General features: G+C 41.9%; 1 protein-coding gene across 9 annotated transcripts in view; it reads left to right on the forward strand.

Moving 5' to 3' along the window:
• The window catches only part of GBF1 (golgi brefeldin A resistant guanine nucleotide exchange factor 1), a 125,861-nt gene that overhangs the window by 83,155 nt on the left and 17,713 nt on the right, over positions 1–24,993 (forward strand). For 2 of the 9 annotated variants that reach the window (XM_045853936.1, XM_045853938.1), the window contains exons 4-14: positions 10,369–10,500; positions 15,792–15,910; positions 16,448–16,556; positions 17,062–17,122; positions 18,428–18,482; positions 19,202–19,300; positions 22,212–22,359; positions 22,917–23,140; positions 23,655–23,823; positions 24,234–24,445; positions 24,786–24,884. In XM_045853936.1, coding sequence (XP_045709892.1) covers positions 10,369–10,500; positions 15,792–15,910; positions 16,448–16,556; positions 17,062–17,122; positions 18,428–18,482; positions 19,202–19,300; positions 22,212–22,359; positions 22,917–23,140; positions 23,655–23,823; positions 24,234–24,445; positions 24,786–24,884 — 1,427 coding nt within the window. The remainder of the gene's footprint in view (positions 1–10,368; positions 10,501–15,791; positions 15,911–16,447; positions 16,557–17,061; positions 17,123–18,427; positions 18,483–19,201; positions 19,301–22,211; positions 22,360–22,916; positions 23,141–23,654; positions 23,824–24,233; positions 24,446–24,785; positions 24,885–24,993) is intronic. The other 7 variants (XM_045853937.1, XM_045853939.1, XM_045853941.1 and 4 more) reach the window with 4 other exon arrangements.

The following is a 24,993-nucleotide window of genomic DNA, read 5'->3' on the forward strand; positions in this document are numbered from 1 at the left end:
ACAGACTAATTTTTTCATGTGTATGCTGCTTTTAAGTGTCTGTCTTATATTCTGAAAGTAAAGGGTAAATCTGACTTCAGGCAGAGCAGAGTGGACCTACTCAGTGAGAAGGAGATGGTAAAAGTGAGGAATTCAGGAGCAAAGATTTACTGAAAGCAGCCTGCTGTTGATTGCATATGCTTTCAGGGATTTCAATCCCAGAGGGGAAAATCCTCCTATTTCTCACTAAGGAGAGGTGGACCTGACTAAGTGTTTGAGCCAGAAAGCATATGTAAATGCCAAATACCCTTTTCTTTGTTGGTTATCTTGAACATTTTGGGGCTACATATCTAGGGAGGAGGAGTTCTTCTGTCTGTCATCCCTGGCTTAGGTTAGGACCTCATGAACATGATCTTTCTATAAATTGCTTATCAAAGATAATTTAGGGGCAAGTATGAAATTGTGATTTCTTATCATTGGGGGTTTTCAGACTTTCAATAAAACCCCAAGTTGTATAAGTACAGGAATTGCTCATATTTAATCAGAGTGTTAAATTTTTTTTAAACTATCTGAAAATCACCACTTTTTTTTTTAGATTTTTGTTTATTTATTTATTTTTAGAGAGGGAAGGGAGAAAAAGAGAGAGAGAGAAACATCAATGTGCGGTTGCTGGGGGCCGTGGCCTGCAGCCCTGGCATGTGCCCTGACTGAGAATCGAACCTGTGATGCTTTGGTTCGCAGCCCGTGCTCAATCCACTGTTAAATTCTTTTTTTAATTTATAAAAAGAAAGTTGGGTTGGTATTTGAGGGAGATAGATCAGTCTGAAAAATGGATACTTCATTTTAGAGTTTTTAAAGGATCAAGTGTTAGAAGTAATTTGTTTTTCTTAATATAATGTGGTTGATACCATTATCTTCTACTGCTGGCCCTAGGAGGACCCATCCACCCACCTTGTGCCTGGATGTTGTAGTGATTAGGCCACTGCAGTGCTTTGTCTCTTAATGGGTCATAATATCAAAGATAATCTCCCCCCTCCCTTCTCTAAAGGCACCTGGGAGAAATCCAGCATGTATTTGACAAAAGAAAATAGATCTGGGAAATCGGTGGGTGATAGCTGAAAAAAAAGAGGATCCACTGTCAAGAGCTTAGACAAACAAACTGGGTTGCCTTTCCCCAGGCTATTTTTATAACAGACTACATTCATGGGCATTTACTCCCAAACTGTAACTTGTATTTTGAATAAGTTTTAGGGATCTAAAGGAACCTTAAAGAATTTAATTAGATCTGGCTGGTGTGCCTCAGTGGATTGAACACTGGCCTGAGAACTGAAAGGTCGTTGGTTCAATTCCCAGTCAGGGCACATGCCTGGGTTGAGGACTAGGTCCCTGGTTGAGGGCCTGAGATAAACAACTGATTGATGTTTTTTTCCCTCTCTTTCTCCCTTTCTTCCCCTTTCTCTAAAAAAAAAATAAATAAAATCTTAATAAAAAAATTAAACTACAATCGCCATCATCTTCCCCAGGAAATCCCTATAGATGAGGAAACTGGCCCAGAGAAGTGATGTGTTTTGCTCAAGGTCACATAATTGCACTAGGCCCAGTCTTGGGCCTAGTCTTTCTTTATTTCATTATAAAAACAATGAAATAAAGTTATATAAGGCAGGATTGTAAAGGCTTGTCTGGGTTTGACCCTTAAGCCTCCATTAACTAATAAAATTTCTGTGAAAGCTGCCCATTGGCAGTTTTCTCTTAAGTCAGTTCCTGAAATCAATCCTAAATCCCCACCTGACCATTCAAGGTCTAGAAATAAAGGTATGGAAGTTGTGGTAGATATTACAGAGTCTTCTGGCTTCACCAATAAATAGTTTTGTTCATCCTTCAGACCACTACTCATGATGTCCTCCAGTGACCACAAAGCGCACAGCTTCTTCCTACCAAACTTAACAGTATCTCAGAAATTCCACATGGGGATAGTTCTCAATCTTACTTTTACTTTCATAAGAAATATTCCTGGGTATAGCATAGTCAGAAAAGTAGAACATGAGGATCTAACACTTTCTTCTAACATGGAATGTGCAAGCATATACAGAAAAGCCAAAAACCAAAAAGCTTTTTGTGCTCAAATAATTTTGTCCTGTGTCTCTGGATACAGAAATGTCAAGAGGGGTACAAAGGAGCTAGGCTTCTGTTCTTATCATGCTCTGATTTATTAGTCTGTTACACATGACACCTTGTGAATGATCATATTTTATCTTCAGAAACATGAGCCAGTATTTTCAGAAGCTAGGTTGGGAGCAGGCTGATGACCCTCTAGAGTCTAGAAAGCAAGAATGGAGATGTAGGCTCTGAGAGCAAAAGGGTCGAGATAGGCATTTCTGGAGCCAAATGGTGTTGAAATAATACACTACAGGCCTTTTTCCTTGTCAGCGTAATCCAATTGAGAATGCCCAACCACCCTTGATAAGAGTCACTCAGGAGTGAAGAGCCTCGCTACGAGGGAAAGCAGCTTATGTGTGCATTTTGGCTCAGGAATGTGCCAGCCCAAGGCCGGCCAAATGAGAAAAGGTGTCTACAGGCTGGAGAACACAGGCCTCCTGGGAGGATGGTGACTGCTCCCCTGTAGGCTAAGGAGAGAGTGTTCCCTTTTGTCTGAGGGCAGTGCTTCATGCCACATATGAGGCCTTTGACATATTATTGGAGTGGGTGGTAGTTCTGACATGAAAAGAGAAAACAGTGTCAGGATTTATCCACTTCTGGACAGGTCACCTCATCATCTGAGAAGACAGAAGACTTGAAGGGATGTCTTCAGATTCTCAAACTGACATTGGGCCAAACTGAGACTTCTCTGTTTTAATATAGTAATAATATAGGGAGCTATAATAATATAAAGAGCTGAGCTCCCTGCTCCTTGGTGTTGAGCAGAATACCACCAAGACATCTCTAAAGGGCTTTCACTTTGCTTTGTGTTGAAGTAGCCTACGAGCTACTCCAGCAAATGGTTTAATAATTCTTGTTGTACTTGTTTTCATTTGTCATTGACTAGCCACAACTTGGACCTGGATTTGATTTTAGAAGCAGGTGGCCTAATACTAAAAGGATCTCAAGTGTTCTTTCTCCAGTGAGGAGGTTATTTACCCTTTTTGTACCCATTCCTTTTTTTCCCTCCCATCTTAGAACATGAACCAGTCACCTTCAGAGCACCCCTCTACCTGATCTGTACTCTCTGTGTACTGGACTGTTTGTGCCTTGAGGTTGCCAGCCTTCCAGGGCGGGAGTTTTGGCTGCTCGGCAGTGGTGTCAGGTGTCTCCTTGGTTGTAAAATTACTCATCCTCCTTACTATGAGCAGCATCATGGCACCTTTCCTCAGAAAAACTCAGACAGCTCTTCTCACTCTTCTGAAGCAGATCAAGACAATTGAATCTCAGCCCCGGGCAGGCCAAGCCAGGAAGTAGAAAACAGAAACTTTTCTGTTCTGGTTTTAGGAAGCAGTAGAGTTGAATGGCTAGGAAAACAGATTGGAGTCAGATGAATGTAGATTTGATTCCCATTTTCACCACTTGTTAGTTATATGATCTTAGTTAGTGGGTAGACCTGCTTATCCTTTCTCAGTCTCATTTTCATCTTCAAAATGGGGATAATTATGAAGAGAGAAGGGGTACTAAGTGCTTAGCACATGGCATGGTACAAGGTAATAAATGGTAGCTGCTATTATTATTATCTCCATCTCTTCTAAAAGGAGGATGAATATTCAATGATTGATTTTAAAATGGAGCCATATTACTTTCTCTGACAACTTTTATATATACCTTGGATAAAGCTGAAACCCTCAGAAATTTAAAGACCTATTTCAAATTGTACCATATATAAATAACACCCTTAACTTATATTCCTTCTAAGGTTTAAGTAATCAAAGATAGAAGACTCACCTTTGAAGTTTTTGATATTTATTTAAATCTTGAGAAATAAACTGAACTTATAGTACCTTATTAGGAACATTGGACTGGGATTCTAGAGCTACAAAACTAGAATAGTAATGTCTTAGTTATATTTATTGCACATTTATTTAATGTACTATATGTTTTACATGCATCAAATGAGATAATGTATATAATTGCTGAGTACAGGACCTGGAACATAGTATACCACGTCGGTCTGGAAAAACTCCAGCCGTTGTTAGTACAGTGAGAATGGTTTGCATGACATCAATGTAACCTGGCAGCCAGGGAGGGTGAACTGGAATGTGCATGCGTGAACAATGATGACTTCACTGTACTAGTCAGGGGGGCGGTAGACACCATTGAGTGAGCATGTACTGTGTGACTGTTGCATTCAAAATGACTGAGCAAGTAGAACAACAAATCTGCATCGAATTTTGCATTAAGCTTGAACATTCCTCCACTGAAACTATTCAAATGATTCAGAAGGCTTTTGGGGAAAATGCGATGAGTGGAGCACAAATAAAAGTGTGGCACAAACTTTCAAAGATGGTTGAGAGTCTGTTGAAAATGATCCACATTCTCAAAGGCCTGCAACAAGCAGAACACCTGAGAATGTTGAACGTGTACAGGCTGCAATCAACAAAGACTGGCAACTGACAGTGCAAGAACTAGGAGCTGATCTGGGGACTCCAAAAACTACTGTGCCTGAGATTTGGACGTAGGATCTTGTCATGAAACATGTCTTGGCAAAATTCATTCCACGGCTTCTGCTACCAGAGCAGAAGAAACATCGTGCTGCGGTTGTTAATGACTTGATTCACACCACTACCAGTGAACCAGATTTCTTCGAGAAGGTCATAACTGAAGATGAATCATGGGTCTAATGCTATGACCTGGAAATGAAGGCCCCGTTGTCCCATGGAAGTGACCTGGTTCTCCACACCAGAAGAAGGCGCAGCAAAGTTGCAGGAAGGTCAAGACCATGATAACTGTGTTTTTTGTTTGGGAAGGCGTTGTCCATCATGAATACACCTCTCTAGGCCAAACAGTTAATAAGGAGTACTACCTCGATGTTCTCATTGGTTAAGAGATACAATTTGATGAAAACGGCCACAGCTATGGGCAACTGGTAATTGGCAGCCTCACCAAAACGCATTCATGTATCACATCTTGTGCAGTTTTTCTGTGAAACATCAAATCACCCAGGTGACTCAGCCCCCCTGCAGCCCCGATTTGGCACCTATGACTTTTGGCTCTTCCCAAAACTAAAATCACCTTTGAAAGGGAAGAAATTTTAGACCGTAGATAGGATTCAGGAAAATACGACAGAGCAGCTGATAGTGATTCCAACAAAGGATTTTGTAGATTGTTTTGAACAATGGAAGGGATGCTGGGTGAACTGTGTGAGGTCCCAAGGTGCCTACTTTGAAAGGAACTGAGGCAACATTGTCCTATGTACAGTGTTTTTCATATCTTATATTTTCTTTGATAAATGTCTCTATTTTTTCATGTTACATGACTGGATACTTTTTGGACACACCTTTATTATTATTCTTATATATTGCTAGGTTTGATTTGCTAATCTGTTCCTTAAGATGAAAGAGCTCAATATGTTATTGAGAGGCTTGGAAGAAGCAGGAGTGATATCATACAGAGACTTGGAGAAAGCCTAATGAAGAACCCTCTGGAGGCTCACACAGTATACAATCCAGTCAATGAACAAGGGATCATTAGTCTCACTCCTGCTAATAGCCAGGCATATGATACCCAAGCTCATCTGTCAAATTAGGTAGTTGGAATCTTTGACTGCCAAAATACATAAAAGCCAGAAGTCACAGGGCAACTGCATTGCCCACACTGGTCAAGAAATCAAGATCTAAATAAATGGAGACATCCAAGTATGGATTGGTAGCACAACATAGGAAAAATATCATTCCTCCCCAAACTGATCCATAGACTCAATGCAATTCCTTTCAAATGCCCAACAATATTTCTTATAAATATAAACAAGTTTATCATAAAATTGAAATGGAAAGGTAAAGGAAATGGAATATAAAAAACAATATTTTTTAAAGAGAGAGGAATAAAGTTGGAGTAATCATACTACCTGATTTTAAGAATTAAAATAAAGCTATATAGCTCTGGGCAGGTAGTTCAGTTGGTTACAGTATCATCTCGATACACCAAGGTTGCAGGTTTGTTCCGCAGTCAGGGCACATACAAGAATCAACCAATGTAGAAGAATGCATCAATAGTGGAACAACAAATCAATATTTCTCTCTCTTTCTCCCTTCCTCTCACTTCTTAAAATCAATAAATTAAAGAAAGAAAGAAAGAAAGAAAGAAAGAAAGAAAGAAAGAAAGAAAGAAAGAAAGAAAGAATATAGCTATAGTAATCAAGACAGTGTGGTGGTATCATGGAATTAGACATAAAGATCAATGGAACAGACTAGAGAACCCAGGAATAGACTCACACAAATGTAGACAACTAATTTTTGACAAAGGTGCAGAGACAACCCAGTTGAGAAAGAATCATTTTCTTCAATAAATGGCATTGGAAAAATTGGACATCCATATGCAAAAAAATAAAACCCTTGAATTAACCTCACATGTTATGTAAAAATTAACTCAAAGTAGATCATAGATATAAATGAAAAGCGTAAATCTGTATACCTTTTAGGGGAGAAAAAAACAGGAAAAATCTGTCACCTGGGGTTGGACAAAGAATATTTAGATACCAAAAGCACAATGTGCAGAAGAAAAAGATTGATACACTGAACTTCATCAAAAGTACTATATTTTGCTGTGTATAATGCGTGCCCACATTTCTGGCACAAACTTTCAGGGAAAAAATGTTTCATTTTAACTTTTTAATCAATTATTTATTTATATTTAGAAACAAAAGTGGTTATTGTATTCCAGTGTATTTTGCATATGGATATCATTATTGCTTTCTAGAGTTACACTTTTAATGCATAAGCATAAATAAAAATTAAAAAATTTATATAGATATGGAATTAGTACTACCTATGAATAATGTGCATCCTTATTTTTCCCTCAAAAATTCAGGTAAAAAAGTGCACATTATACACTACAGTAAAAGTGCATATTGTACAATATGGTAAAAACATCTGCTCTGTGGAGAGATACTGACTCTTAAGAAATTGAAAAGACTAGCCCTGGCTAGTGTGGCTCAGGCTCAGTGGATTGAGCGCCAGCCTGAGAACCAAAGGTTGCCAGTTCAATTCCCAGTCAGGGCACATGCTTGGATTGCCAGCCAGGTCCCCAGTAGGGGGCAAGAGAGAGGCAACCACACATTGATGTTTCTCTCCCTCTCTTCCTCCTCCCTCCCCATCTCTCTAAAAATAAATAAATAAAATCTTTAAAAAAAAGAAATTGAAAAGACAAGCTACATATTGGGAGGAATATTTGTAAATAATTGTACTGCCACTAAAATACTTGAATCCAGAATAGATAAAGAAGTCTCTAAACTCAACAGTAAGGAAACAATTCAGTTAAAAAAATGGACAAAAGACTTGAACAGACACATCACCAAAAAGATGCATGAATAGCAAATAAGTACACAAAAAAAGATGCTTGATGTCACCAGCCATTAGAGAAATGCAAATTTAAACCATGTAGAGATACCAGTGTTTTTCACACAAAAACCTGTACACCAATGTTTGTAGAGCTCTATTCATAGTTGCCCCAAACTGGCAAAGCCAAATGTCCTCCAACTAGTGAATGGACTAACTGTGGTACATACATGCAAAAAATACTACCTACCAATAAAAAGATAAACTATTGATCTATGCAGAAGTTTAGACGAATCTCAAAGTCATCATGCTGAATGAAAGAAGAGAGTCTCAAAAGGTTGCATACTGTATGATTCCATTTATATAACCTTCTTGATGAAACTATGGTGATGGAGAAAAGGGCAGTGGTTGACAGAGTTTGGCAGATGTGAAAAATGACTAGGGGATAATAGAAAGAGTTTTCTGGGATGATGAAACTGTTCTGTATCCTGATTGCCACAGTGGTTACAGGGATCTATGTATGTGTTAAAATTTATTGACCTCTCTATACCAAAAAAGGCAGTTTAAAATTTTTTTTTTAATTAAAAAGGCAGAATGCATTTACCCTGAAAGTATCAAGCCATGGCTATAAAATTGCCCTGGTCTCTCACCATGAAAGAAGACATGAAACAAATATAGTAATAGTAATTGTGTGAAAGGTCAGAAGATCTGTACCCTTTCCCACCTCTCAGTTAATTTTTTTCCATATAGACTTTTATATCTCAAATATACCAAAAACTGGTGGGACTCTCCCCAAAAAAACTGGAATTATCTTCTGGCAAGTGGGCCCCCTGTAGTACATACAGGCTTCCCCTGCTAGGTGAGTGTTCTAGGAACCCATCTGTATCATTATACCAGCTGGCATTGTTGTGAGAAGCTGCTTTCGGCCTCAGGGATTTTTTTATAAGACTCTTTCAACATACTTGCCCATTTTGTGATGGATGATTTACCAGTGCACCTGCCTACACCATGCTGAGTGTTCAGCGGTTTTTGGCCAAAAATGGTATGACCCCCCATGCCATTTCGCCCAGCCTTTCCCTGAGCAACTTGTTTTGTTTGTTTCCCAGATGAAAAAAGTCCTCAAAGGGAAATGTCTTGCAAATGTGGAAGAGGTGAAACAAAAAATGGCAAAAGCATTCATTAAAAGGCATCAAAATCAATGAGTTCAAAAACTGTTTCGAGTGGTAGAAAAAAATGTCTCAACAGGTGTATTATGTCAAATGGACAGTACTTTGAAGGTGACTGAAATGTAGAACATGTAAGAATACACAATTTTTTATAAATAAATTCTGAGTTTTGGGGTCTACCCTTTGTATGACCATTTCTTAAATGACAGACCAAATTGTATGTAATGCACTTGTGTTCCTAAAGCAGCAACACTAGATGACTTCAAATGCTTTAATGTGCTGTTTAAAAAGTATTTAAGATGTTAAGACTATTAAGGTAGAAAAAAATTTTATAATTTTTGGTTTTTCCAAATATTTCTATTCTTCTCAATCCTCTACCACCTCACACACAAAGGTTTTTCTCTGTTGTTTTTTTTTTTTTTTCCTTTCCCTGCAAATTGTATAGCTCTAGGTGGGGGTAGTGGGGGATAAGAAGCAGATTTTATACAGCTGATGTGATCACTGTGCAGACAAGCTTGGAAAATGCTATTCAACCTGCCAATTAATTAAAGCATTAATCTAAGAAGCAGCCGAGCCCAGGGAATGTTTACCCGGGGGTGGTGGTAGTAGGAATTAAGTGGGAAGCTCCCTGTATTTGCATGAAAATGAAGGTGCTTAGGAAACCTAGCTTCCTTTTGTCTCTAAAGGTGAGCAGCCTTGATCTTGTCCCTAAATCTTTCTGGCCTATTTGGGAAGCCTTTCCCAAAGGCTGGGCTCTGAATGATGAAAGCACAGCATACTCTAGAAAAACTCATTAAACCATGGGCAAAGTAGGGTAGGGAGCAAGTGCAGTGTAGTATAACTTAGACCTTCTAAATTCAGGAGTATGTGTTAGTAATTAGGCAGAACAGATGTAGTGGTTTTACAAGTTTTGGAACCATATACTGTATAGACTAGGTTCAAACCCCAGCTCTGCTTTTTATCAGCGGTGTAATTTGGGGCCAATCATGTATTTTGGCCTGAGCCTTGTTTTTCTTATCTGTAAAATAAAGATTATGAATTGTCCTTCATCTCAGGGCAGTTAGCCCTCTGTTTGCTCTAGGCAGAAAGGAAGCTGGAGGATGGTTAGTACCTTAAAATTACAAACCACCTCCCTGGGTAGGTGCAGCCTTTTGTTCTTTTTAGGTTTTTTGTTTGTTTGTGGGTTTTTTAGCAAGGTTCTATAAACCTCAGCATTACCCCCTCACCTTCCTGGGAGATACTATATTCTTTATCTGTTAGAGAAGTGACCAGGATGATAACAGCAGAAAACAAAGATAGGCAGCTCACCATGGAATCCCTTTGACCACATTGTCTATACCCAAGATGAGGTTTACCTGCATATCACTAGGGAGGCTGAATGTGGAAATGGACTCAACAATGAAAAATTGGCCCAGCAATATTTGACGATATTATAAGAACTGTTATTTTTAAAAATTGTATTATATACATAACATAAAGTTTACTGTCTTAACCATTTAATTGTTAATTTTTAAACCATGATAATAATACTCTGGTTTTTTAAGCTTCTTAATCTTTTAGTGCTACACACTAAAATTTTTACAGATTAAATGATATAGTGTCTGATTTCACTCAAGGTAAAACAGAGGGAGGAAGTTTGATCCAGCAACACAGAACTGGAGCCTCATGACACAGATAGGAAGGACCTTTTTCTAGGGCTTAGCTTTTCGGTGGATGGCACCTGTTCACTCCTGTTTCTTTTCTTGCAGAACTCTCAGAAGTTGAGCCCAATGTGTTCCTTCGTCCATTTCTGGAAGTGATTCGCTCTGAAGATACCACTGGCCCTATCACTGGACTGGCGCTCACCTCTGTCAACAAGTTCCTGTCCTATGCACTCATAGGTGAGAACTCGGGCTTTTCTGATGACTGCAGCACTTCGTTTCCTGTCTTTCCTGGGCTGGTCAGGCTTTGGGCAATGAGCTGGTGATACTGGAAAGTTCTTTTCCCAGCCGTCTGCTTCCTTGTAGAAGAAAAATAGGAGTGTTGTTTACTCATCATGCTAATTGACTCAGGTTTTGCAGAGTGGGAAGGAAGGAGAGGTTTCTTGGAACTCTTGATTTCTTTAGGCTTTGGAGGGAGTGAAGGATATGGTGGGTGCCATAGGCGGTTTGGTTTGGTTTATTTTTAAAGTTATTTTTAAAATGTAATGCATGCTTATTTAAAGAAGATAAATAATAAAGAGGTATCTAAAAGAAAATTTAGTGGACTTTTTTCTATCTTTCTCAATGCTACTTCTTCTTTAGGTAAATAATGTTAATAGACTGGTTTGAATCTTTCTATACCCGTCTCTACATGTATATAAATATATAGAGAGTAGCCCTGGCTAGTGTGGCTCAGTGGATTGAGTGCGGGCCTGTGAACCAAAGGGTCGCCCATTCAGTTCCCAGTCAGAGCACATGCCTGAGTTGTGGGCCAGGTGGGGGCACACAAGAGGCAACCACACATTGATGTTTCTCTCTCTTTCTCCCTCCCTTCCCCTCTCTCTAAAAATAAAAATAAATTTTTAAAAATCTATAAAAATATAGAGTACCATCTTTTTAAAAAGTAAAAATAAAATAGGATTATATACTACATATCTTTTTTACTTAATAGTATTAACTTAGAAAAATGTGCATTGTATAATTGTCTGTCTGATTTCTCTCCCCTCCCCCTTGGTTTTATTGAGATAATTGACATATAACATTGTATTAATTTAAGGTATACAACATAAGGATTTGATATATGCATATGTTGTAAAATGATTACCACAATAAATTTAGTTAACATCCATCATCTCACATAATTACAGTTTTTTTCTTGTGACAAGAACTTTTAAGATCCATCTTAGCTTCTTTCAAATACAGTATACAGCATTGTTAACTATAGTGAACCAGGCTGTATATATTACATTACAGAACCTATTAATTTTGCAGTTGGAGATTTGTATATTTTTTGTCTTACAATATATACAATATAAAATGTGTCATTTTTTTATCATTTTAAGTATATTATTAGTGGCACTAATTACATTCATAATGTTGTGCAACCGTCAGTACCATCTATTTCCTAAACTTTTTCATCACACCAAAAAACCCTCTAATCATTAAGCAGTAATATGCCATTTTCTCTTCTCCTCAGCCCCCAATACAAATTTTTTTCTTTTTAGTACCTATATAATTTCCATAGTACAGATGTAATACAGTCCGTTCAATCATTATCTTATTGACTAATACTTAAACTATTTAGGTTGTTTCTTATTTTGAGCCATTATAAATGTTGAAATAAATCCTTGTTTATGTATTCTATTTATTGATTTTCCTTTTGTATGACAGATTCCTACACTTGAAATTTCTGGGTTAAAAGGCCAGGTGCTTATTACATTTTCATAAATACTACCAGGTTACTTTGCCAAAAGATTACAGCATTCGCACTTCCAACAGTGACGTTTGAGAGTTTCCATTTCCCCATACTGTCCCCAGGACTGAATGCTATCAGTATTCTTTATTTGTGCTAAATTGGTGGGTGAAAACTGGTATTTGGTTGTTTTTATTTCCTTGAGGTTGAACATTTGAATTTCTTTTCTTTTGCCTGTTTTTTACTGAGTTTTTCTTATCAATTTATAGGAGATTTTTGCATAGTGGGGGGATACTAACCTATTGCCTGTAACAGTACTACAAATATTTTCTCCCAGTGTAGCCTAAATATTTTATCCTGTCTATTATTTATCTCTGAATTTGTTTAGGGTGTCTCTTTTGGATTCCTTTTTAGTTGGTCTTGTCACTCAGGAACCTGAATTCCTTTTCCCCTATTGACAGCCCTTGTGCAAGGGTAAGGAACATAGAAACAGGCAGCTGTCTTTGTTTCTAAGCAGGGAGACTAGAAAAGAGTCACTCAGACAGAAGCTGGCCAGAAAGAAAAATGGCCTTCAGTTTACAGCAAGAAAACTGTTTATCTTTTCTAGAAAGTTGGGTTTGCTTAGCTGAGGTATTCCTGAATTCCTCCTGAGCAGGAATCCTGGGTACCAGCTAGTTTCTGAATAGGTGCACCAGCCTCTCCAGGCACCCTAGTCCTAACTTTGTGCATTTCCTAAGCCAAAATCAGGCCTAGCTACTTCCAGCCTTGTCCTGAGCACCACCTGCAGGTCATCTCTCTTCACAGCCTACAGCAGCTGCCCTCTGTGTCTTTTCCCTCTGTTGTCCTGTTGATGTAACTCTTTCCCCTTCCTGGACTTGGCAGACAAGCTGGTCATTGGAGACCTCAAGCCAGCTGGTCATTGGAGTTTCCTGTGGTGGGAAAAGAAAATGCTGGAGGTGGTGATTGCAGTGGGCATGAGAAAAGGAGCAGGAAGGAGTATATGAAAGCCAGAATGCAAAGGAGATGAGATTGGCAAGTTTCCCTGCAGTGTGCTCCAGAGTGGCCAAGAAAGGACATTCTAAGGGGTCCTGGGGAGTACAAGGTCTGCTAAGTGAGCCCAAGCCAAACACTCCTTTGTTTGGGCTGCCTTTCTAGAAGAAACTACCCCCTACACCTCAATCCTATGGCCTAAGGCTTCTAGGATTATTTTAGGTTTTACTCCAAGAACCAGCCTTTCATTTGGCTCCACACAGCTGCCAGACCAGGATTTGTGGCATCGATTGCCTGGCTTGCTGGTAGGCCATGCAAATGGCTCTAAAGACATGTCACTCTTATTTGCCTTTTTAGAAAATTAACTTTGCTATTTCATTCAAGCTCAGAGAATAAGAGCTACAGAAAGATTTGGTAGAGCTTAAATTACTTTAATAATGGAAATTACTGAAGGAGGGGAAGAAATGGGCCCCCAGGAGCCTTGTGCAGTGGGAGCAAGACTCATTCACTGAGCTCTGAAACCCCATGCAACAGTGAGACGGACCTGGATTTCCTGTATAAGGAAAGGTCTCTGGAGGCCTGAAAAAGTCCTGTCAGGCAGGGCTGAGGGAGAGGATTCCAGCAAGAGCCTTGAGAATACAGTCATACCTCAGATACTGTGTTCAGTTCCAGACCACTGCAATGAAGTGAGTCATAATCTTTTTGCTGGTGGAGGGTCTTGCCTTTCTACAAAACGCAACATATGTGAAGTACAATGAAGAGAAATACAATAAGGCAAGTTATGCCTCTATAGGATTTTCTGTGTTAATTGGGAGAAACAAGGAGAGTTGAGGTAATTGGAAGGAGCTGGTTCACCCCATATACTATATATCATCATGAAATTGGCTTCCTTTTGCATGACCTCTAAAGTAGCTACTCATAATGCTAAGTAAAGGCATTTTGTACTGAGTTGGCCAAAAAGTTCAGTTTGGTTTTTTTCCCGTAAGATGGCTCTAGTAGTGCTTAATTGTCTTTAACTTCATTGGAAACAATTTTGTTAGGTTATATTGTGACAGCCATCATATCAGCATGTACTTTTTTAAAACTTATCAAAATTGGTGAATTTTTGTGTGGCCATTTTAATATTGAAGATGGAAGAAAATACTCAACATTTTTGGCATATTATGCTTTAGTATTTCAAGAAAGGTAAAAATGCAACTGAAATGCAAAAAAAAAAAAAGATTTGTGCAGTGTATGGAAAAGGTGCTGTGACTGATCCAGTGTGTTGAAAGTGGTTTGCAAAGTTTCGTGCTGGAGATTTCTCGCTGCACAGTGCTCCATGGTTGGGTAGACCAGTTGAAGTTGATAGCGATTAAATCAAGACATTAATTGAGAACAATCAACATTATACCACACAAGAGGTAGCCGACATACTCAAAATATCCAAATCAACCAAGTTATTGGTGAAAATGAAAAATGTGTCTTTTATCTTATGGAAAAAAGCCATACAGACTTTTTGGCCAGCCCAATAAATAGAACCAAAACAGTCTAAGTGTCAGAGACCAGCCAGGACAGAAAAGAAAAAAGAAAACTGCGCACAATTAAGGAAAGTTTTCTGGCTAATTGTTGCAAGAGAAATGTTCTGGTTTCTCAGCCATTTTCTGAGCTTTAGGCTCAAGAACTGTTAATTTCAGGTAACAGGAAAAAGAAAATACTAAGAATTTCTTAAAATCCCCACCATTTAAAACTAGAAGGTGCTCCTGCATTACACCATGCTACCTCTAGAGCCACTTTCTGTCATTCAGAAAGCTTTATCATGTCCCTACCCCTTTTTCCCCTACTCATACTCCCCTTTTTAAAGATGATCCACATAGTTCTGAAGACCCTTGTAGGCCTTCGGGGAAGCCACTTCCTTGGCTCTTCCTTGTGGATATTTAACACATGAGTGAAGCAGTTCCCTTCATGGCAGCATTTGTGTTAGGTTCTAGCCTTGTGCAGGTTATCTGACCTCTAGCTTCTCCCCTTTTCCTATTCACTGTTAAAATTCTCCCTCCCTCCTATTCTCCAAGTAGCCGGCTCCCAGTCTTGTTAAGTTTGACCCTTTTCTCGACTAAGGCCTGTTTAGTTAAGCTGGTAACAGGATTCTTGCTCTGTGTCATGTTATTTTAAAGAAGAATGAAGAGGTCTCCGATTTGATATAATGTGGCACCCAAATAGGACTATTGGCAGCAGTGACTGCCCATTTCTTCCCTCGACTTCCCTACCTCAGTGGCATATGAACATAAAGCTCCAAGAACAACCAGAGATGGATGTGTTAAAGAACACCTGGAAAGAGAAAGGCTGCAACCTTGGCATTCAAAGGTCTTGCCCTACTCAGTCCTTGCCCTGGGCCCCAAACTCATATTTCCAGGCCCTTTCTCTCTGAAATGAGTAGCTTTACATCAGTGATTCCCGAAGTGTGATCCCCTGACCAGCAGTGTTAATGTCACCTGGGATCTTGTTAGTAATGCAGATCCTCAGGCCTTACTCTAGACCGGCTAGCTCAAACATTCTGAGAGTGGGTCCTGCAATTTGTATTATTAGTAAACCCTCCAAGTGATGTAATATATGCTTGTTTGAGAACCACTCTTTTGCCTAGTGGAGTTTATGCTAAGGAGTTCATTAAAGTCATTTGTTGGCAAAAATTCTCAGGTAGCCCAAGGAACCACGGGTTAGGAAGTTGAAGAGGAGAAAACCACAATCTCTGAAAGCAGTCCCTAGACAGGATATCTTGCTTTTCCTATCTCCTGTCTATATCATTTAGTCAGTCTTTCCTTTTTCACTGGAGCAGATCCCACCCATGAGGGCACCGCAGAGGGCATGGAGAACATGGCAGATGCTGTCACCCACGCCCGTTTTGTGGGCACGGATCCTGCCAGCGATGAGGTTGTCCTGATGAAAATCCTTCAGGTAAATGGAGGGGAAAAGCAATTAGGCTAGCTGCCAGGAGCTGATGCCACTGGCTCTCCTCACCCTGGTCTGGTAGTCTGCGGGCAGTGTGAAGCTATGTTTTGACTCCACTAGGGCTTAAGGAGCTACTTTGTTTCCAATCAAACAGCTCGGGTACCCAAAGTAAAAGCTTTTTCTAAGGAAAATAATTAAAAGCTTTAAATGAACTGATATCAAATACCGCAAGCCCTAATAAACTTGTACCTCTGGCAGCCTGTATCTGTGCCATCCATCTGTTGGGCTCGTGGGCTAGGGCTGGAAAGGGGGATAAACTATGTCAGGGTCATGCAGAGTAAAGACAGTTCCCAAGACAAGCTTCTGGAGATAGCCCCCTGCCAGACTAAAGTAAGGTCAGCATTCTTGCTAACTTCTCTTTCTCACCCCAAGTGCTTCCATAAGAGAGTAGAGGAACAGGAGGCAGCTTTGCTCCCCTCAGGTACACCCTTCTTCACCTTGTCTGCCTTATTTATCATAGTATCTCCTCTTTCTTCCTGGTAGGTGCTGCGGACTCTCTTGCTGACGCCAGTAGGTGCCCACCTGACCAATGAATCTGTATGTGAGATTATGCAGTCTTGCTTCCGGATCTGCTTTGAAATGAGGCTCAGTGGTAGGTGCTTGAATATTGGGCCATTCACCTGGGGCTATTGTGAGTATGAATACAGGATGCTGTCCCCGAACCCAGAAAGATGGAAAGCTTGGGATTTCTCCATCACCTACCTTGTGAAACCATAGGGGTTTAGAACTCTGTCTGTACTTGGCTGTTTGTTGTGCAGCTAGAATAGAGAACTTAGCCCATTGTGCCAGGGCAAGAATTAGGATATATTCTTGATTAACCTAGCTGAGGCACCAAATCTCCTTCCCTTCGGGTTTCTGGGATTGACACCCACCTACAACCTCCTGAGAACACATCTTTGCACCCCTTTTTTGACTCAGTAGTGCCACCTAGTGGGTCAGTGACATTATGGCTGCCAGGCTGTGCTGGATAGAGCTGGTTTTAATAAGTTTGGCATAATCCTTGGTAAACAAGGTTTGGAGGGGAGTCTGCTCTGAGAAGCCTCCTGATAATAGCACGGCAAGTAATGACACCTGTGTTATTTGTTTTGCCTGTGCAGAGTTATTGAGAAAATCCGCAGAGCACACTCTCGTAGACATGGTGCAGCTGCTCTTCACAAGGTAAACCTGCTGCTGTTTGCTTCAGCCCTGCTGCCCAGGCCTCTTGAGCCTGCCTGCTTCCACACAGCCACTTCAGGGACCTGGCCAACCCTGCAGCCACACGAGACGCCAATGGGATTTGGATGGGGGTATTTCTCTGGGCCCAGGGTTACCAATCAAGGGAGAAGGAGGAGGGAACCAGCTTGGCCTCAGGAGGAGGCAGAGGGTTATTTGATCTAGGCTGACAGACCTCATTCTGCTTCCAAAACTTTGGTCTGTCTCTGTACAGGTAGCAGCTGGGTAAGGGAACCCAGAGAGGAAGCCAAACTCAAGGGAGCCTAGAACACGTTGCCAGGCTCCTAGAGCTCAACCCGATTTCTGTGAGGAAAGACCAAGGCTAGGGTTACCAGCAGTCCTGATTAGCCCAGATTATCCTGATTTTAGCACTGTAAGTCCCATATCCCCCTCAAATCTCTCAGTCTCAGGCAAACCGAGATTGTTTGGTTACCTAGTTAAGGGCCTCAACTTTAGGACTAGGAGGTCTTTTTATACTGTGCCTAACTTTTTGCTTCCTGCACCTCCTTTCAATAGACTGTGAGAAGGGCTGAGGTAAGGGCTTTAAAGCCCTTGCCACCACACCCCTCAGGGGATATTGAAAATGGTGGCTGCGGGGAGGGGGGTTGTGCAAGTGTGGAGATAGGGGTTATATGAGAAATCTGTGTAACTTCCACTTGATTTTGCTGTGAACCTAAAATTGCTCTAAAAAAGTATTTTTTTCAAAAGCCTCTTCCTGGGATTTCTTTTTGCTCTTAGATCTATAAATAATAATCCTTACTATCTACAAACTAAATCTGCCCCTGAACTCTGCTGCAAAGAGTTTCTTACTTCTCTGGTTCAAATTTCCTGGTTTCAAAACTTCAACCTGCCTTTTACTTCTCATCCCATGCCCAGTCTCCTGGGGTTTTGATGAACTGCCCTCTCCCCATCTTGTGGCTTTCAGTGATACTTGCTTGCCATGCGAAACAAGAAGCAGTCAGTTTAAGGATGAAAAGAGCCTCCACACTCCAAGGGCACATAGTTACTTTTCCCTGGTGACCACCTTCTTTTTAAGAAAGTGTCTGTGTCATACCTTCCCCAATTCCTGTAGCTCTTTGATGAAGCTCTGAAAAGGTTGAAATTAGCCTGCTTCCTCCCTTCCTTCCTTCCTTGCTATTCCTAAGAGGCAGGCATGCTCTTGCCCAGAGCATCTTTGAGCTGTGGTTGGCATGGAGGGGGGAGTTTTGTTAATATCCCTGTTGATAGTCCATGCGATGCTCTGTACTATAGGTTACCTCAGTTTAAAGAAGAACCCAAGAACTACGTGGGGACCAACATGAAGAAGGTATGACCTGCTGTCCCTCATCCAAACCTTGATCTCCCAACGTCAGTGCTATGGGGATTTTCCTGGTTATCCTTGCTTAGCAAAAACATAGTTTTGCTTAGACAGGTCTGTTTGGAATATAGAATTAGCTATCACAACTTTAGTGAGAAATTTATTCTTTCCCAGATACCTCTCTTTCCCCAACCTTTTCTTTCCAGCCTATCTTGTTGGCCCACTACATGAGCTGGTAAGACAGTCCTTCCTAAAAAAAACTGGATGAGGCTCATCAGTTTGGGCTAAAAATGTATGTTGATAAAGATGAAAGACCTGCCATCTTCTCAGGGCACAGCCTTGTCAGCAGGTAGGAGGCCTAGAGAGTCTATGCCCCAAATCTCATCCAAATGCTTGATTAGACTGGGTTCATGCTTGGGCTCGTCTCTGTTGACAAGCAAATCAAGCCTGACTCCAGAAGGTTCTCAAACTGCTAGAAGAATGGTGGTCAGAAGAATGGCCTCTTTCTATCTTGAACAGAAGCCCTGGACTTCACAGGCCTCCCATGAAGATTCTGCTTGCGGCCCTAAGAGGTTTTGCCCATGGAGATGACCCTTGGCTGTTTGGTGCATGCACCTGACCTTCCCCTCTCCCCTGCCATCCATCCCCATTCCTGCCCTGTGCCCTGTTGGCATGTGTCTGAGTTTATTTCACTCTGTTTAAATCGTTCGTTTGCCTGTCTTTCACAGATTTCTCCATGTCTCCTCAACAAACTGGAGCTAAATAGTGGGGAGCAGACCAAAGCCCTGAACCAGTTAGAGAGGGTACTACTCTTTAAGAACCTCAAGGTCTCTCTCCCTCTCCCTCCTTCTTCCCTTTTTATTTATTTACTTAAATGTTTATTTTCTTTTTTGTACTTAACGTCTGGGTTCCATTTCCATTGTGTAGAGCACACTTACCCCTCTCTAGTAACACAGCATGGCTATGGCTTTGGAAGAGTTGCATATATTTGTAGCTTTGCTGTGTTGATAATTTTCCTGGGGCATCTAGTTGCCTGGAGGCAGAAGGAAATCTTGAATTGGTGGTGTACCATATAGTGAGCCTAGATAGTGAGCCTGGGTCCTGCTGACATATTATGAGTAGGCTTCATATCTGCCATTTCTAGGGGAGCTATGAGGGACCTCCAAGCAAAACCCTTTCCTCTTCTACCCTTTTTCTGTCTCAGAGCTAGCAGAGAGCTTAAGCATAGTCCTCAACTCTATCTGAACACCTGAACTGGGTTTGGAGGGAAAGGGTAGTCCATCTAGTTGGGGTCTTTTGTGGGGAGGGTGTTACCATTAAAGTGGTCACTCCAACATTTAAGACTAGATGAATGGAAAGGAGCCAGGTGCCAGAATAGCCCGGGGCACTGGGAAAATTTTGGAATCTGCAAAGATGCTCTCTGTCTTTTAAAAGTCAAGATGTACAGGAGCTTAGTGGAGAGGTCCAAGCTAAAGATTACTTTAATACCCATAGCCCTGCCTTACAAGGAAGAGAGAGAGAAGAAAGTATGGAGTCTCTAGGCTATCTATCACAATAGTGTGCATGCTAGCAATATGGTTTTGGACATCCAGGTCATTGAAGATACAAAGAAGTGTGCGTGTGTGTGTACACCTAGCGGGGTAGTCCATAGGCCTATGTTCTCTTTGCATGCATTGCCACAGGTTCCATTTGTGTGCTTGCCTAATCTCAAGTTGCAGGTCTCTTCATTGGCTACCCAGCATTTTGCCATGATTATTAATCTAGGACCTCCCCTTTTGTAAAACTTATACTGTCCTTTGGAAATACATGCGTATGGTGGTGAGGGTTCCATGAACATGTACTGCCCACCCCCTCCCCACCTTAGGCCTGGGAGTACAGCTATACTTTATAAGGACTGAGACATTTGTGAGAACTGGCAGCTTCTTGGCCCCTAGTCCAGGCGGGGGGCAGAGAACGCTCACTGAAATGATCAAGTTGGAGCCATCTTTACTGAGGATAGAGAAGGAAACAGGAAAGACTGATTCTAGCATGGGAAGGAATCTTAATGACTGACTGGCTTCTCAGTGGAAGTAGGACTACTTAGAGCCTCTGAAATGGGTAAGGGGGGCCACCTGGAGAGAAAGGATATCTTATAAAAGTAGATCCAGAAGTTAGTACTTTTTGGAGCTCAGTGACAATTGCCAGTAAAGCCAGGAAGTTCTTGTTTTCTCTCATTGGGCTTCTTGCCTGTCTATGTTTGGCTGACTCTTACCTTCAGAATATTTTTTGTCATGAACTTGACCCAGATGAGCCTGGAGATAGTGTCCTATTTCCTGCTTAGCCACAGTGCTCAGAGTATTTGAAGCTCCATTCTAGGCATATGACTATAGGCATTTTGGAGATGGACAGATAAGAAGTGACCATCAACGGCTATTGCTGTGTTACTGAAAGCTAGGGGCAGAGCTCAGCTCCTGGACTGTCTTTCCTTTATAGGTAGAGCTGTGGGTAGGGAAGGAAGAATTATGTAGTTTCTAAGTAAGGGATCAAAGGTTATCCAGGTTCTGGAGGACTTGGGGGAGGTTGAGGAAGGAGGCCTATCCCCCAAATATCAGAAGAAATTAAACAGGCCAAGGATAATATAAGTATATTCAGCCTTTAGAAAGACACAGTAAGGAAAAGCATTTCTACCATCTTTAGAGTCATTCCAGTGGTTCCTGGAAGAGAGTTGCTGTTGCCCAGTGCAGGAATGGCCCAGCAGTGTAGGAATAGTTTGGTATAACTCTGTAGAAGGACTGGTTTCCAGTCCTAACTGAAAAGGCATCAGGACTAGGAAAGCAACGTGTGCCTAAACAAAGTCACTGTGAACTTAGGGTGGAGAAAATGCATAAAAACTTATATCCTAGAATAGTCAAGATGATAGAGATTTCCCTTTGTGACTGAAAGAAAGCTATAGGAAGACCAGAAATACAGCAAGAGAAAGGGAAATGGAATGGAGAAAGGGTCTACGAAATCGGTAGCCTTACCATCTGAAAACATCGTTTGCTTCTAGAAAGACCCCACAGTGAAAAGGACAGAAAGTCCCACTGATATACAAAAATTGGAGCAGCAGAAAGTAGAACAACAGCATGACTTAACACCATCCTTAACTCCACAAACCAACTGAGATGCCACTCCTTTAACTTCAAAGAATGAGCCTTTGACCAGTTTGATGCAGAAATTCGAGAGTAAAGGGTATATTTTAAGATTTAGGCCCAGTTCATGAAGCAATAGGAAAGCTAAGAGTCTGGCTGTGAAAGAGTAGGTTCTCATAGTTGGATAAGAACTAGGAGTAGGAGGCTTCTCCCCAGATAGTAGAGGAGGAAAGCCCAAGGGTGCAGGACCTGCAGATTTAAAGCCCCAGGCAAAGGAGTCCCTGCCCTTACCCTTTCGGCAAGGGGGTTGAGCACTATTTATAGGTCTCAGGATTGCCACCCAGAACTCAGGGGAGCAGAACAATGTGTGAGGGCTGGCCCTGTGAGTGACCAACCTAAAAGGAGAGTATAACCTTCCACATGGAGGATGTCAGACTGACCTGTAAAGTGGCCAGTGTAGAAGCCAGGTTAGAAGAGTCGGAGTGTGCTCTGATGGTCTAGATTCTTCCTTTGGAACAGATGCAGGGTATAGGCTGTTCCTAGGGATGAGTAGAACTAAGAGAAGGGAGATTTCTAGGGATCGAGTTGTAGTTTGAATACCAGTGCTAATGAGGTGTGATATTTCCAGCTGAAAATGAGAGCAGGAGGCATGAGTGATTCATCCAAGTGGAAGAAACAGAAGAGATCCCCCCGTCCCCCACGCCATGCAACCAAAGTTATACCAGGTTCAGAGCTACCCACCTCCAATGGAACCACCTTATCCTCTAACCTCACTGGTGAGTACCCTTGGTTGCTTTCTCTGATTAGAATAGAGAAGAGCCCTGGCTGTTGTGGCTCAGTGGGTTGAGCGCCAGCCTGCGAACTGAAAAGTCGTTGGTTCTTGGTCAGAGCACATGCCTGGGTTGTGGGCCAGGTCCCAAGGTGGGGGCGTACCAACTGATGCTCTTCTCCTGCATTTTCTCCCTCCCTCCCCCTCTCTCTAAAAAATAAATAAAATCTTTTTTTAAAGATTTTATTTATTTATTTTTAGAGAGGGAAGGGAGGGAGAAAGAGAGAGAGAGAAACATCAATGTGTGGTTGCTGGGGGGCTGTGGCCTGCAACCCAGGCATGTGCCCTGACTGGGAATCAAACCTGAGATGCTTTGGTTCGCAGCCCGCGCTCAATCCACTGAGCTACGCCAACCAGGGCTTTTTGTTAAAGAAGAAGAAGGAAAAGAAAAGCTTCTTCCTCTCTCACGGATAAGTATACAGTCCAGGAAACAGTTCTGGTACCATAAAGGGTAGGTGTTCTCACAGAGTCTCTTCTTCAAGCTTCACTTACTTTGCTTGGCAGGTGGCATGCCGTTCATCGATGTGCCCACTCCCATCTCCTCTACAAGTTCAGAAGCTGCCTCAACAGTGGTCAGCCCATCTACAGACAGTGGACTGGAGTTCTCCTCCCAGACCACTTCAAAAGAAGACCTCACTGACCTAGAGCAACCTGGTTCTCCAGGGTACAGCACAGCCACAGAACCTGGCAGCAGTGAGCTAGGGGTTCCTGAGCAGCCTGACCCCCAGGTATGGCTTTAATTTCTAAAAGTCCCTCTTTAGTCTTCCACTGTGGGGATTGGCTTGATCCTTTGGCTCCTTTCTTTAGGCTGTGACTCAAAAGCAGGTTAGGGTAGGGAGCACAGTTCTTCCCTGTTTCTAGAATTTGTTCTGCTGCCTAAAAAACCCACAGCGTGACTCCTGAAAGGTAGCTCATGGAATTTATCAAGTTATACATACAGGTAGTAAGTCCTTGGCAAAGGTGAGGGAGCTGGCCATGACTTTTTCTGGAAGGTGATGATCTAAATCCCAAGCTTCTGAGAGCTCCTGTTGCCTCTCAGGTTTGAGTCATTATAGGTTAATGATGCCTCAGGAGATGTTTTCTGAATCCTTCATCATACTCCTCCCATTGATTCATAGCCCACTGAGCTGGCCCTGTACCTGCAGTCCATTAGAGACACTTGGAGGACAGATTTCAGGGTAGTAAGTTCCAAGTTGTTCTTGCTTCATCCCTCTTCCTATATTGCCCTGCTACTGGTCATAGCAGGAAGGGGCCCAGGTGGAAAAGACCCAGTCAGCATCTGTGGAGTCTATCCCTGAAGTGCTGGAGGAGTGCACATCCCCAATTGACCACTCTGATGCTGCCTCTGTCCATGACATGGATTACGTCAATCCCCGGGGCGTGCGCTTTACACAGTCCTCCCAGAAAGAAGGTGAGTACTCTCAGGCCGGCTCTGCCTGTTCACCTCCCCTATCCAACCCACTAAGCTGCCTGAGCCTAGATTGTTTTGGACCAGCTGCTAGTTCTAGTCAGGAAATGGAATCAAGCCTGAGGGCTATTGACATGGATGGAGCCTTTCCGTATCTTATTCAGAGAGGGAGTTTGGTGGACAATAAGAATTGAGGGGGAAAATAGAAAGCTTTTAACAAAAAGATAGGATCATCATTTCTAATTCCTTTCAATAAATGAGGTCAGTCTCCTAAATTCCCCAGAAGAAAACATTTTTTTTTTCTTCAAGAGAATCACTAATCTGGAGTTGCCTCGTAAAATGAGGACAAGTTAGGCCAACCTGTTAAGCCAGTCATTTCTTAGGAGTCCCACTTCCCTCCCGGCCTTCCCCAGGCACAGCTCTCGTCCCCTATGGTCTTCCCTGCATCCGAGAGCTCTTCCGCTTCCTCATCTCCCTCACCAATCTGCATGACCGCCACAACTCCGAGGTGATGATCCACATGGGACTACATCTGCTGACAGTGGCTCTCGAGTCAGCCCCCGTAGCCCAGTGCCAAACCCTCCTGGGCCTCATCAAGGATGAAATGTGCCGCCACCTATTCCAGGTAAGACTGGGTTTCTAGAGGGGCTGAGAGCCCCTGGTTGTTTCTCAGGGTCTCTCAGTGGGCAGGTGAGCATAGGGAAGTTTGGCTGATTCATGAAAAGAGTGTAGGATCCAGGAGGTACCCTTCCTCCCCATTTGTCCAGTAGTCATGGTCACGATGACTCCATTCATTCCTGGGGCCTGTTGCAGCCACAGGGAAATTTAGGAATGGCTAGATATAAAATCCCCTCAGAGCACAGGACCTTACTGGAAACTTCATACAATGTACTCTTCTGCTTTTCTCTTGGTTGAGCCATAGTCAGGTTCAGAAACCTAATGGCGTGTTCTACTCTGGTCTCCAGCTACTCAGCATAGAGCGATTGAACCTTTATGCTGCTTCCCTGCGAGTATGCTTCCTACTGTTTGAGAGCATGAGGGAACACCTCAAGTTCCAGTTGGAGGTGAGTTTCTCAACTCTGGAAGAAGAAAAAATATAGGAAGGTGCATGCCATCTTCAGTGGGGCCAGCTCTGTCATGCTGCAAGGGTGGGATTTAGGGGCTTCTGTAGGA

The sequence above is a fragment of the Phyllostomus hastatus genome, unplaced genomic scaffold (assembly GCF_019186645.2).
Source record: "Phyllostomus hastatus isolate PE091 unplaced genomic scaffold, TTU_PhHast_1.1 phas_scaffold_1066, whole genome shotgun sequence".
Taxonomy (NCBI): domain Eukaryota; kingdom Metazoa; phylum Chordata; class Mammalia; order Chiroptera; family Phyllostomidae; genus Phyllostomus; species Phyllostomus hastatus.